This window comes from Lontra canadensis, unplaced genomic scaffold, assembly GCF_010015895.1.
Source record: "Lontra canadensis isolate GAN:19392208 unplaced genomic scaffold, GSC_riverotter_1.0 scaffold180, whole genome shotgun sequence".
Taxonomy (NCBI): domain Eukaryota; kingdom Metazoa; phylum Chordata; class Mammalia; order Carnivora; family Mustelidae; genus Lontra; species Lontra canadensis.
Genome location: NW_022631174.1, coordinates 395,022 through 408,822, shown reverse-complemented (window position 1 = coordinate 408,822; position 13,801 = coordinate 395,022). Strand labels below are relative to the sequence as shown.

Genomic DNA, 13,801 nt, shown 5'->3' with positions numbered 1-13,801 from the left:
CAAAGAAGGAGAGAAGGTGGAATAGATGAGGTTAAGAGAATGAATAAATGAATTACGTAATGAGGGAATTCAATATTACATAAAAACCTAGAAAGAGACTCCTAACAAAAAGCGATATTCAAAGATAATATTGACTCTTACTCAATTATACCTGATGTCTGAAAGGGTGTACATATTGCTGACACCACTCCTACTCTGGAACCTGACAAGATCAAATGGGAGTCTGCAGACTTGAGTGGCTTTGGCCTGGGAGAAAAAGGTGGCTTCTTGGAGGGGGAGGATTTTGGGGCTGGATTCCAAGTGCATCCTAATTGGTGACTCCAATTAACTCTTCAGTGATCTCACACTGTTTATGAGGAAAGTCTTGCTGAAGAGTTTCCCCAGGGCAGCCTTCATGTCTCGGTTTCTCAGACTATAAATGAAAGGATTTAACATTGGGGTCACTGCGATATACATCACAGTTATCACTGCATCCTTTAGGCTGTAACTAGACAGAGGGCGGAAATACATGCCCATGACTGTCCCATAATATAAAGAGACAACTGTGAGGTGAGAACCACAGGTAGAGAAGGCTTTGAGCACACCCTTGGTGGATGGAACCCGTAAGACTGTGGAAAAGACCTGGACATAGGAGATGATGATGCATAGTAATGGCATGGAGAAAACACCAACCCCTAAGTACATCATCTTCACATTAAAGTAGGTGTCAGAACACGATAGCTTGAGTAAAGAGGTGATGTCACAATAAAAGTTGGTTACTTCCTTGCTGCCACAGAAGGACAGACGAGCTGTGAGCAGAGTGTGGGAGAGAGCATTGGTATTTCCAACCACCCAAGACCCAACAACTAGGAAGACACATGTCCGTGGGCTCATAATTGTTGTGTAATGAAGTGGGCGGCTGATGGCTACAGCACGATCATACGCCATCACAGCCAGGATGTAGCTATCTGTGTTAGCCATGCCAATCATGAAACACATCTGTGTTAGGCATCCCCTAAAGGAGATGGCCTTGCTGCCTAACACATGGTTGGCTAGCATTTTAGGGATGGTTACAGAGGAGAAGAGGATGTCAACAAAGGAGAGATTGGCAAGGAAAAAATACATGGGATTGTGAAGGCGAATATCAGACTGAATTGCCAAGATGATGAGCAGATTCCCAATCAGTGTGATGGGGTAAATGAACAGGAAGAGGATGAAGAAGAAGTCTTCCTGTTGCTGCTGACCACTGACTCCCAGGAGAATGAAACCAAGGGTAAAGGACTCGTTGTCTCCTCTCATCCTCTCATGGATCCTTCAGCAGAAAGAGGAGAGGAATCCAGAATTATTAGTAAAGTTACTGTGTGTAATGGTCTTCCTAAATCACCTCTTTTGACCCCTGTGATTTTTGTGTCTATACTTAGGTGTGCTAAATCCAATAAATTGTGGGGGAATTCCCTGTTTGTCACTGTACCTAATCTTCATGTGCTAGAAATTTTGTTAAGCTTTGCAGAAAAATTATAAACAAGTGAAAACCAGTTTATTTATCCATTTAGTCATATATGATATAGTATTTGTTCTGTAGCACCTTACAACTTAATGGAGATTGCAGAATCACATACTAGTTTTTATTATACATGGAAATGAAAGGACAATGTTTCAAAGTCTTTGAAAAAAATCTCTCCAGTGGAAGGAGTGGTTAGTACAAAAACACTGTGAACAATCAGACATTCTTCCACCGACTAGACTGAGAATGAACCCAGAGCTAGGAGGTAACTGGTGTCGGTCTGAACTGGCATGGAAGATTGTAAATTTTAAGACTACTGGGCTTAGGTCGTAGCAGAGGAAGAATTGGGTGTTTACTCTCCAATTTTGAAAGTAGACATTTACTACTTCCTTCAGTAGGTTTCATCTTTATTCCAAACCCTTAAATTTGTGGTATCAGAATATTTTTCTCTTTGATTTTCTCTCCCATTTTTTAAAAATTATTTCCTCTAATGACTCATCTAATTCCATTGTGGCTTCATCCCCTGCTTAGTAGACTCTAGGTCTCTATGTATAGACCAGATTTTTTCTTCTAATTTCCATGACCAGCCATCCCACCAACATGTCTGACTGAACCTCATCCTTTGCACATCTTTCTTGAGTAGACAATGGAATACTTGAGAAAGAGAACCCTATCTTTTTTATTTTTAATCTCCCTTATGGAGATTACTTGGAATATTATTTTATGCATCAATACATTTGTATTCAATAGTTTGACTATAACCAGGTTTGTTCCAAGGCTTCTCACACGGAGGATGCTACCAGGTATTGTCACTTAGGTTATCCCTCACATCAACATCTGATCTTGTTGATTCTTCATTTTAAATAATCCATATATAAGTTTTCTACTTATTGTTTCAGTGCTTTAGCTTTGACCACCATCAATTCCTACCTGAAATATTGTAGTGCTCCCTAGTTTCTCGACTAAAGAAGATTCCCTCCTTTCATTCACCTGAATTCTGAGGCATACTAAGTGTGTCAGAGACTACTAGAATATTACTCAAATCCACTTTGTTCTCTTCTTCCTGGAGACCGGGCTAGACTACATACTCCAGCCTCCCTTACACTGAAGCGTGGCATGTGACTGAGTTCTAGCCAATCTATATATTCCAGTTCTGCTCTTCCTCCAAATTCTCTGTCTCCTTGGGCCAGCTGGATGCAAATGGCCTGGAGGCTGAAGGGGATGGTGGAATCACATGGTGTAATGAGCCTGTGTCTCCAGTACTCTTCATTCATTCACTCACCACCATGCACATCCACTAGTGCCACTATGTAATAGAACTTTCTTCTGCTTAAACTGTTACATATTTTACATGTATTTGTTACTGTAGCCCAGACATACTAAGTAATTCACAAAGTTTTCTGGTTTTTTAAAAATATTTATTTATTTATTTGAGACAGAGAGAGAGAGTGAGAGAGTGAGTGAGCAGGGGCAGAGAGAAGCAGAAGAAGGGGGGGAAACAGACTCCCCTCTGAGCAGGGACCCAGACCCTGGGTTCAATCCCAGGACCCTGACATCATGACCTGAGCCAAAGACAGATGCTTAACTGATGGAGCTGCCCAGGCTCCCCAGTAATTCATTAAGTTTTCTAAAGAGATCTTGACCTCAATAATTTAATCTATCTGTAATTAAGTTAATTACTAATTCTCAGTGTCTCCTATAGTACACACTGAAATTATATGGTAGGTAAGGGGAAGCAGGTAAAATTACCTTCCCCTAAAAATGTTGTTCTTTTTCGTTTCTTCACATAAGCAAATTTGATTTTTTTCTCTTAATTACCCTTTACCCTGTGTACACAGAATCATGTTATTTCAGAGTTGTGGTGGTTCAATAAATGGGGTGTCTCAGAAACTATGGTTATCTGAAATGGTAGAGAAGTAGAGCATTACAGAGACCGTGTTGAAAATATGACAGACTTAGCTGATATTGATACATCAAATCCCTATTAAAACACATAGACAATCTATACTAGTTATTAAAGGAAAAGAAATATATATAGCCAAATCTAAAAGAAAGAAATGGTATTACAGAGGTAAAGAAAGAAAAAGAACTCAGCAGGAGTGATGTTAGAGTGATGTTGTGGTATCCCTGGGAGATGTGGCCACTTATCCGTATACAGCAGGGAATTTATATTGAGCCTTCAGCATAAACTTGAAATGTGGTCCTATTTGTGAAGAGGACACTAGAAGAAATTATTGCCATATATGAATTGGAAGAGAAAGAACAAAATCAAAAGAGTTCACGGAAAATGATTGTCTAAAGAAATCCATGAGAGACTCCCTATACAAACTACAGAATTTCAGAAAATTTATTTGATGTAAGCCAGTGTTGAAAAGTCAATATTGTGGTACACTTTAAAAATGCATTGCAAAATATTATTTTAGAAAGATTCCTATTCCCAATATGAACAGAAAATTTAAGGAATCTAGAAATAATTCTAATAAACGAGGTCCACGTTGGGATTCAAAAATTGCAAAACTTTGCTGAAGAAAAAGAAGAATATGTAGACATAAGCAATGTTTATGGAGACTCAATTGTTTTAAATATGTCAATTCTGTTCCATTAATTTATGATTTGTTGCAATTCCTGTCAAAACACCACAGATTTCTTTTAACAATGGGCCTTGGTAAAATGACCCAACCATTCATACAGGATAACAAAGAGTGAAGAAGACCTGAAACGATTAAAGGAAAAGCATAAGGAGAGAGGACTGTCCTATAGGTATGAAAATTACTTCCTCTGGTACTTCAAATATTTGTTTATTTTTGAGAGAGAGAGTGAGCATTAGGGCAGAGGGAGCGAGTCTTCAAGCAGAATCCCCACAAAGTGTAGAGTCTGGCTCAGGGGTCAATTTCATGACCCATGAGAACAAGACCTGAGCTGAAACCAAGAGTCAAGCACTTAACTGATTGAGCCACCCAGGCATCCCACCCCTGGTACTTCATATAGTGGATTAGCTCTGGCATAGGGACTGACAAATCTGTGTAACAGACCAGAAAGCTTAGACACAGATTAAGTATTTCTTAGTAATTGGTAGATAATATGATTGGTTCAGAATCAGGTAGGGAGTGGTTGGGCTGACTGTTGGTAAGGCATGCTGGGACAACTGGATGCTATACATAACAAATAACATGGAAAATGAGTCCTAGAGGATTGATTATGGAAAGCAAAATGTTACCAACTTTAGAAGGAATATATTTATGATATCAGGGTAGGAACTGATTTCTTAGTCCAGCACGAAGTGTTCAACATATGATAGAACATGGAAAATTTGACAACCTTAAACTTAAAACATTTGTATGAAACAGACACTGTAGAGAACAAAGAAAGATAAGTCATGGACTGGAAGAGATATATGATACACACACGTCAATAAGGAATCCGTGTTCAGAATAAAGAAAATTCCTACACACTAAGAGGAAAAAGAGCAAAAACCCAGTAGGAAGTAATGGGAGAGAAGGCTTGAATCAGCAAGTAATAGAAGGAGAAAGTGGAATGCACAATAACCAAAATAAAAGATGTTCAACCAAATTAAAATAAAATTCAGTTACCATCCTTTGTCATGGAGCAACCCTAAAGTCTGACAATTCCAACCGTTAGGAAAGAAAAATTTATTTTATCATGTGGACAACAGTTATCCTGTATCTAGGAAAGCTGATAACTCTTACAACTCTAGTTAACTAACACTTCCAATTCTTGATTATATCCTAGAGGATTATGTGTTCAAGAACATATTTGTATATTGTCATACGGAAAATCTAGTAATGGATAAGTTATTTACAACATTTGCTTTTTTTTTTCTTTAAAGATTTTATTTATTCGAGAGAGAGGCAGGGCATGAGTTGGGGGAGGGACAGAAGGAGAAGTAGACTCCATGTTGAGCAGGGCATGGGACTCGATCCCAGGACCCTGAGATCATGACCTGAGCTTAAGGCAGACACTTAACCAGCTGGGCCACCCAAGTGCCCCTACCACATTTGCTTATTAATATTGTTCAACAGCTGAACTAAATGTATGCCCATGGAGAAATTTTTTTTAATTGAAATGACATTTATTTTTTAAAAAATTAATTTATTTTAGAGAATAGAGAGAGCAAGTGCACAGGGTGGAGGAACAGAGAGAGAGGGACAAGCAGACTCCACGTTATCTGTGGAGTCTGACATTGGGCTTGATCGCACAACCCTGAGGTCATGACCTGAGCTGAAATCGAGAGTTGGACACCTAGCCAGCTGAACCACCCAAGTGTCTTGCATGGAACAATTTTTAAAACCACAATGTGATGGAAAAAAAAAAAACCAAGTTGCCATAAGATATTTGGTGAATCACACCATATGTGTAAATTTTAACACATAAAATAATACATGTATATGCAGGTAAAGTACATACATCTTGAGTGGGAATACATTACCCATTGTTGAACAGCAGTTATCTCTGGGGTAAGAGAGGTAATATTGCCCTGGACATTGTTTCCACATGCCTACTCCCATCCTTTTCATTTTCCTCAAAGATTCAGAAGAAAAGTGTCCATGCATCCCATATACTCTCATTATTATTCTCTTCTGTTTCCTCAGCTATGTTACTCCACCATTCTTTCAACTGCAGTATTTGCTCTCTGCAGGGTTTCCTCAACACCAGCCGTTTCCCATTAACCATTAACCATTAAACACATTACAGTCTGTTTAGTCATTCCATGAATGTTCCTCAATCTTTCTAGCTACCATGACATTTCTTATCTATGTTATTCCTTTTTCAGGCAGGCTTCTTTATAGAGACATCTGCTTACTGGACTCCAAATTATATTTATAATATAAAAATGTGATTGTATACATGTCTTCAACTAATTCACTATTTAGCATCATCTAACAGGTAAAAGTCTCATTTCCTTATCATGGAGAAAATTTCAAAGACAAAGTATACATTTGAGGAGTACTTCAGGGCAAATGAATTATATACCTTTATTAGGAGCACCAGATTAAAGCAGGAGAATCAATCTGGAAAAGATGCATGGGTTCATATGTGGAGGATTTTGAACTAGTGCAAACACTTGGTTCTATATTCATTGGGAAGTAGGATTAGTATAGCGGATGTAGGCGACACTAACTCTTTGTGATACAGGCATATGCATATTTTGTTTAATGTCAATATAGGTATATGGACATATAAATAAAATGACTGATCAATAGGGCAACATTTTAGAGTGACAATCTGGTACACAGAGACAACCACAAGGAGATAAAATTAGAAAGTGAAAGAATGTAAGAAAAACAGCACCAGAAAAAGATGAGATTGGTCTAATCACTGCAGGAACAAAAGAAACAGGGAATCAAGGAGAGGGGTATTGAGCAGTCAGGGACTGAGGATGTAGAAGCACAGAGCAAGATGTTGGGGGTGATCATGAGGAGAGATGATTCTTGCAAAAGCCCAGGAGGAAGAGGTGACAGACAGTATCTTCTCCTCCCCAGAAGAGAAGCAGGACATGCAGCAACATGAATCCCAGAGGCAGTGACAGCCTTGAGTTTCCTGGAAAGACACCAGGTTTCTAGGCAATGCTGACCACTAATGACTCTTCCTGGAAGGGTTTGTGCTCTGAGAATTCCAGCCTATGATGGTGCTGAGGACAGTCTTTCAGGATACACAAGACAGAATGCCTCCCCTCTCTGGCATCAGTGGTAGCAGACAAAGCCAACAAAAGTCCTCTAAATGCTTTGAGTATCCCTGATAGTTCAGGCCATCGGTGCTATGACTGTGAAGTAACACAATTTTCTGAAGGGGCCTCTTTGCCAACACCCTTGCGTGTGGGAGTACAAGGTTGCTCGGTAGCTCTTCTAGACGATGATGGACTCCCGCAAGTCCACACACATGCAAACACACACCCAGACACACACACTTTCAGGAGTCAGAAAAGGCTCAGACCTGGCAAAACCAACAGAAACTCTTCTTCCTGATCCTATTTTCATAGACAAAAGCCCATAGGTAACCCTTGTCAGACGGGAGGAATTCTTGCCTACCCTCCCCAACTTTCTCCCTTTTGTCTACCAAATCTAGAGAGTCTAATTCCAGAGCCAAAGTGTGAGTCCTACCTATCGGTGTGACTCTGGACAATTCAATTCACCATTTTTTCATCTGATAAAATGACAAAATAATTCTTACCTCTGAGGGTTTTGTGAGTGTCAAAGGAGCTAACACACACAGTTAGTGCAGTTGTTGGCTCTGTATCCTTTGATGTCACTGTCATAGACTCTTCAACATTTACGGGAGTTGAGTTCTTCACTGTGGAGACAGCTTAGATGCTGTCAGAGAGGGTCTTGAGCTAGTGGCCTTCACTCCTCTTCTTCTAGTCAGCATCTAGTGTTAGCCTTCATTGTGGGGCCAGGTATGCTGGATTGTGAATCTTCTGTTCCTGGGGCAGAGAAGGGCTGGGATGTCTTGTAAAGGGAAGCCCCTAGCTTCCCATGTGTGGGAAAAAATGAAGCAGGAGCTGTTCTGGGTGGAGCCTGAAGACGAGGACTTCAATTTCTTCTTCAAGGAAGAAGGATATGTTATATCATCAAGAAAATTATGAATATTCACCAGGTTATAATGTTTTAAAAACTGACTCCCCAAGGTGTTCACTCAGGCCTACATCCAAATAATCATTGAGACCTGTTGACACACTCTTATACTTGTCTCCTGAGGGGACACAGTGGCTCTCAAGGGTAATCTTTCTCATAGTTCTCTTCTAGAGAAAAGATAGGTAAGGTGGTATCAGGCAGAATGTGTCTCTATGACCCAAGCCCTAGGCTGACTTATTCTAGCCCCTCTGTTGAAATGTGGGCCCCCTTACTGTTCAACACAAACTTGAAACCACCCCCTTGGGATACAAGGACTGTGCTACAGCTGGTCATTCTTCCAGACTACTCCAAAAACTTTGTGGTGTTAAATCTGTGGGGAGAAAGAATTCTATTTCATCTTTCCTTTAGGATTTGACTTGAGGAGAGTTAGTGTAGATACTATACTTTCTTTATCTAGCATGCTGATGCATTTGTAGAGATGGATGGGACTTAGATGTTTATCTGGTCAGCTTCATGTGTGTGTTACCTTTATAAAAGGTCTGCTTAATGGTAATTGTTCTATAACTTAGCACCTTCTGTGGCAGAGAGGTCACTTCCTTTCTTAGAAGGTTGTGGTGAAGACTGAGCTCTGGCCAGATATCTCTCTCTTACTGGCTGTAACTGACCCTGGACAGTTATTAAAAATACTTTCTCACCTTTAAAATAAGAGCACAAATACTGTTAATACTACCCTACAATACTACTAATATGCTCATAAAGTTTCTGTGAGGATCAAATGAATTAATATCTTAAGTGTCTTTAGGAGAGTCTAGCAGATAGAACTTAGGTAAGAGGCCCAATCAGTGTTAACTGTTATTTTATGAAGTCCTGATCTACTCCTGTAGTTGTTGGATGCCTCTCTAAAATCTTCCATTGGACTAAACAGATGTTAGTACAACACTATTTCACCACACTTTGCTCTAGACATGTTTCAAGTCATGCTATTCAGTGATCTGTTGTTACTGTCTTATGTTAGGATCATGCTCCAGTGTACAAGACTTGGGATTCCCAGACTCAGATACTATGACATGTCATGATAATATTTCTTCCTTGTAATCACCATTTTGATGTTGACTTGCTTTCCAGATTCTCTTGCTACTTCTACTTTTTTTTTTTTAACTGGGAATCCACTAGAGGCAAGGGATTATGCAATGGTATTGGAGAGAACTATGAAGAAAATGATATTTGGGGCACCTGGGTGGCTCAGTGGGTTAAAGCCTCTGCCTTCGGCTCAGGTCATGATCCCAGGGTCCTGGGATGGAGGCCCGCATCAGGATCTCTGCTTAGCAGAGAGCCTGCTTTCTTCTCTCTCTCTGTCTGCCTCTCTGACTACTTGTGATCTCTGTCTGTCAAATAAATAAAATAAAATAAAATAAAATAAAATGATATTTAATACAAAATATTTACAAATATTAACTGTGGACAGTGACTTTCATTAATGTACAAAAGAATCTTTGACTATCTCCTCCCCACAAAGAGAAAAACCTCTGGATGGTAAAAGAAGGTAAATTGAGGTGTCTGTTGGCAAATCCAGGCTTGAGAAAATCTCTTCTCATTTAAACACTTTGTTTTAAAGGAATGATTTATGAAATGTATTTGCAGAGTAGGATAGAGAGCAACATCTTACATACAATAACACACACACACACACTTATACCTGCAAACAGTGTAAGAAAGGAAACAAAATTTTTATGAATTAATTTTTTTCATGTTAATACATGAAAACATACAGTATAAGTCAGAAAAAATTTAGATGAAAATGTAACTGATATAGAAACAATAAACAGTAATGATTAAGAACAAAAGAAAATGAGATTTTAATTGACTTTATGTGGAATTGACATCAGACAAACATTAGTAATGTGGAGAACAGACTTCAGAAGTTTTTACAGATGAAGATTAAAAAAAGGAGTTTAAAATAATAATGTAAATTAGCTGGAATTAAAATAAACACTTAAAATGAAAAAATGACTTTAAAACAATAAAAAAGAGAAATATTGGGTGTTGAAAAGAATGTGGAATTCTGATTTAAGAACAATAGTTGTTCCAGAGGGAGGAAAACCCAACAAATAGAACCCAAGCAACAGTTAAAAGTTGCACCAAAATGTAATATTGTAGAGAACCCAAAGTGAAATTCCAGCCATACTCTGGAGAATATTAATGTAAATATCCCTAGATGTATCCTAGTGATATATTTTTTTTTGACAGGAGAAAAAAAAATTTTTTTGAATGAAAATTTCAGTGCCAGGGAGTAACAGATTTCTTAAAAAGAAATAGAAATTCAAACTTGCTTCAGACTTCTCCCTACAACATACTGATGGCATAAAATACTGAAGTATTATCAGAGTTTTAGGATAAATATTTCATAACTCAAAATTCTATACCCAGTTAGGTTATTCCTGTTGTAAATATGTTTATGAGACTAAATGAATATATTGAAAATACTTTTTAAAAAATAACATTTTGTCAGCACAAATTTAATTATTGTGAGTAACCAGCATTTTAAATCTGCATAATTTAGCAAGACCATGAATTTGAATACTGGGAATGAATGCAGGAAGCAAAACACATTCTGATTCTTGTGTTAAGTCATTGTTTTGTTCTTGACTTTATAAACAGAAAAATGAAGGTGTAAGTATCTACTACTTAAAGAGATATCTCCTAGCAGAATAGAAAAAAGTAGAAGTCACTGTATCAACTCAAATCAGCTGTGGTCTATATGATATTATAGAAAAAGATTCAGATTTTCATATTTTCAGTTTAAAAGAAGAAATCTCTCAGAGTTAGATACCCATTCTAACTTTATTTTTTAATTACTTTATTTTTTATTATATTCAGTTAGCCAACATATAGTACATCATTAATTTTGGTATAGTGTTCAAAAATTCATTAATTGTATATAAAACCCAGTGGTCATCCCAACATGTGTCCTTCTCAATATCCGCTACCCAGTTACCTCATTCCCCAACACTCTCCCTTCTGTAACTCTCAGTGTGTTTCCTGGAGTAGAGTCTCTCATAGTTTGTCTCCCTCTCTGATTTCATCCCATTCAGTTTTCCCTCACTTCCCCTGTGGTCCTCTGCACTAATCCTTATATTCCACATATGAGTGAAACCATATGGTAATTGTCTTTCTCTGATTCACTTATTTCACTTAGCATCATGCCCTCCAGTTCCATCCATGTTGATGCAAATGATGGGTATTCATCCTTTCTGATGGCTGAGTAATATTTGTATATATGGACCACATCTTCTTTATCCATTCTTCTGTTGGAGGACATCTTGTCTCCTTCCACAGTTTGACTACTGTGGATATTTCTGCTATGAACATTGAGATGCAGGTGTCCCTTCTTTTCACTACATCTGTGTCTTTGGGATAAATACATAAATACCTAGTAGTGCAATTGCTGGGTCCTAGGGTAGCCCTATTTTTAATGTCTTGAGGAACATCCATACTGTTTTCCAGAGTGGTTACACCAGCTTGCATTTCTACCAACAGTGTAAGAGGGCTCCCCTTTTTCCACATCTTCTCCAACATTTGTTGTTTCCTGTCTTGTTAATTTTTGCCATTCTAACTGGTGTAAGGTGGTATTTCATTGTGGGTTTGATTTGTATTTCCCTGATGGCTAGTGACATTGAGAACTTTTCCATGTGTCTGTTATAGCCATCTGTATGTCTTTTTTGGGGAAGTGTCTGTTCATGTCTTTTGCCCATTTCTTTCTCTTTTTTTTTTAATAAACATATAAGGTATTTTTATCCCCAGGGGTACAGGTCTGTGAATCGCCAGGTTTACACACTTCACAGCACTCACCATAGCACATACCCTCCCCAATGTCCATAACCCCACCCCCCTCTCCCAACCCCCCTCCCCCCACCAACCCTCAGTTTGTTTTGTGAGATTAAGAGTCACTTATGGTTTGTCTCCCTCCCAATCCCATCTTGTTTCATTTATTCTTCTCCTACCCCCTTAACAGCCCCATGTTGCAACTCTACTTCCTCATATCAGGGAGATCATGTAATAGTTGTCTTTTCTTGACTGGGTTATTTGTTTTTTTGGGTGTTGAATTTGAGAAGTTCTTTATAGATTCTGGATACCAGTCCTTTATCTGTAATGTCATTTGCAAATATCCTCTCCCATTCCATGGGTTGCCTCTTAATTTTGTTGACTGTTTTCTTTGCTGTGCTGAGGCTTTTTATCTTGATGAAGTCCCAAGAGTTTATTTTTGCTTTTCTCTCCCTTGCCTTTAGAGATGTGTCTTGAAAGAAGTTACTGTGGCCAATGTCAAAGAGGTTACTGCTTATGTTCTCCTCTAGGATTTTGATGAATTCCTGTCTCACATTGAGGTCTGTTAACCATTTTGAGTTTGTGTATGGTGTAAGAGAATGGTCCAGTTTCATTCTTCTGCATGTGGCTTCCAATTTTCCCAGCACCATTTGTTGAAGAGACTGTCTTTTATCCCATTGGATGTTCTTTCCTGCTTTGTCTAAGATTAGTTGACCAGAGAGTTGAGGGGTCCATTTCTGGAGTTTCTATTCTGTTCTATCGATCTATGTGTCTGTTTTTGTGCCAATGCCATGCTGACTTGATGATCACAGTTTTGTAATATAGCTTGAAGTCAGGGATTTTGATGCCATCAGCTTTGGTTTTCTTTTTCAACTTTCCCCTGGTGATTCAGGGTCTTTCCAGGTTCCATACAAATTTTAGGATTGTTTATTCACCTCTGTGAAAAATGTCAGTGTATTTTGGTAGAGATTGCATTGAAAGTATAGATTGCTCTGGGCAGCATAGACGTTTTAACAAAGTTTATTCTTCCAATCTATGAGCATGGAATGTTTTTCCACCTGTGTCTTCTTACATTTCTTTTGTAAGTATTCTGTAGTTTCAAGAGTATAGATCCTTTAACACTTTTGTTAAGTTTATTTCTAGGTGTCTCATTTTTTGGGGGGGGTGCTATTGTAAATGGGATTGACTTCTTTATTTCTCTTTCATCGGTTACATTTGTTAGTGTATAGAAATGCAGCTGATTTCTCTTCATTGATTTTGTATCTTGCCATGTTGCTGAGTTGCTGTATGAGTGCTAGTAACTTGGGGGTGGAGTCTTTTGCATTTTCCACATAACGTATCATGTCGTCTGCAAAGAGAGAGAGTTTGACTTCTTCTTTGCCAATTTGAATGTTGTTATTTATTTATTTTTGCTGTCTGATTGCTGAAGCAAGAACTTCTAGTACTATTTTGAACAATAATGGTGAGAGTGGGTATCTCTGTCGTGTTCCTGACTCTAAGGAAAAAATTCTCAGTTTTTCTCCATTGAGATTGATACTCACTGTGAACTTTTCATAGATGGCTTTTAGGATATTGAGGTATATTCCCTCTATCCCTACAATTGGAGAGTTTTAATCAGGAAAGGATGTTGTATTTTGTCAAATGCTTTTTTTCTGTGTCAATTATGAGGATCTTATGGTTCTTGTCTCTTTTTTTATTAATATGCTCTATCATGTTGATTGATTTGTGAATGTTGAACCACCTTGGTATCCCAGGAATAAATCCCAGCTGCTCATGTGAATAATCCTTTTTTTTAAAAAATTTTATTTATTTATTTGACAGACAGAGATCACAAATAGGCAGAGAGACAGGCAGAGAGAGAGGCAGAGAGAGAGAGAGGAAGGGAAGCAGGCTCCCAGCCAAGCAG

At 38.3% G+C, this 13,801-nt stretch overlaps 1 protein-coding gene across 1 annotated transcript; it reads right to left on the bottom strand.

Annotated features, from left to right (window-relative positions):
• Positions 1-324: 324 nt before the first annotated feature.
• LOC116860645 (olfactory receptor 1A1-like) lies at positions 325-1,278 on the bottom strand. The gene has a single exon (XM_032846766.1). It carries the CDS (start codon positions 1,276-1,278, stop codon positions 325-327), a length of 954 nt encoding a protein of 317 aa, XP_032702657.1.
• Positions 1,279-13,801: the final 12,523 nt, after the last annotated feature.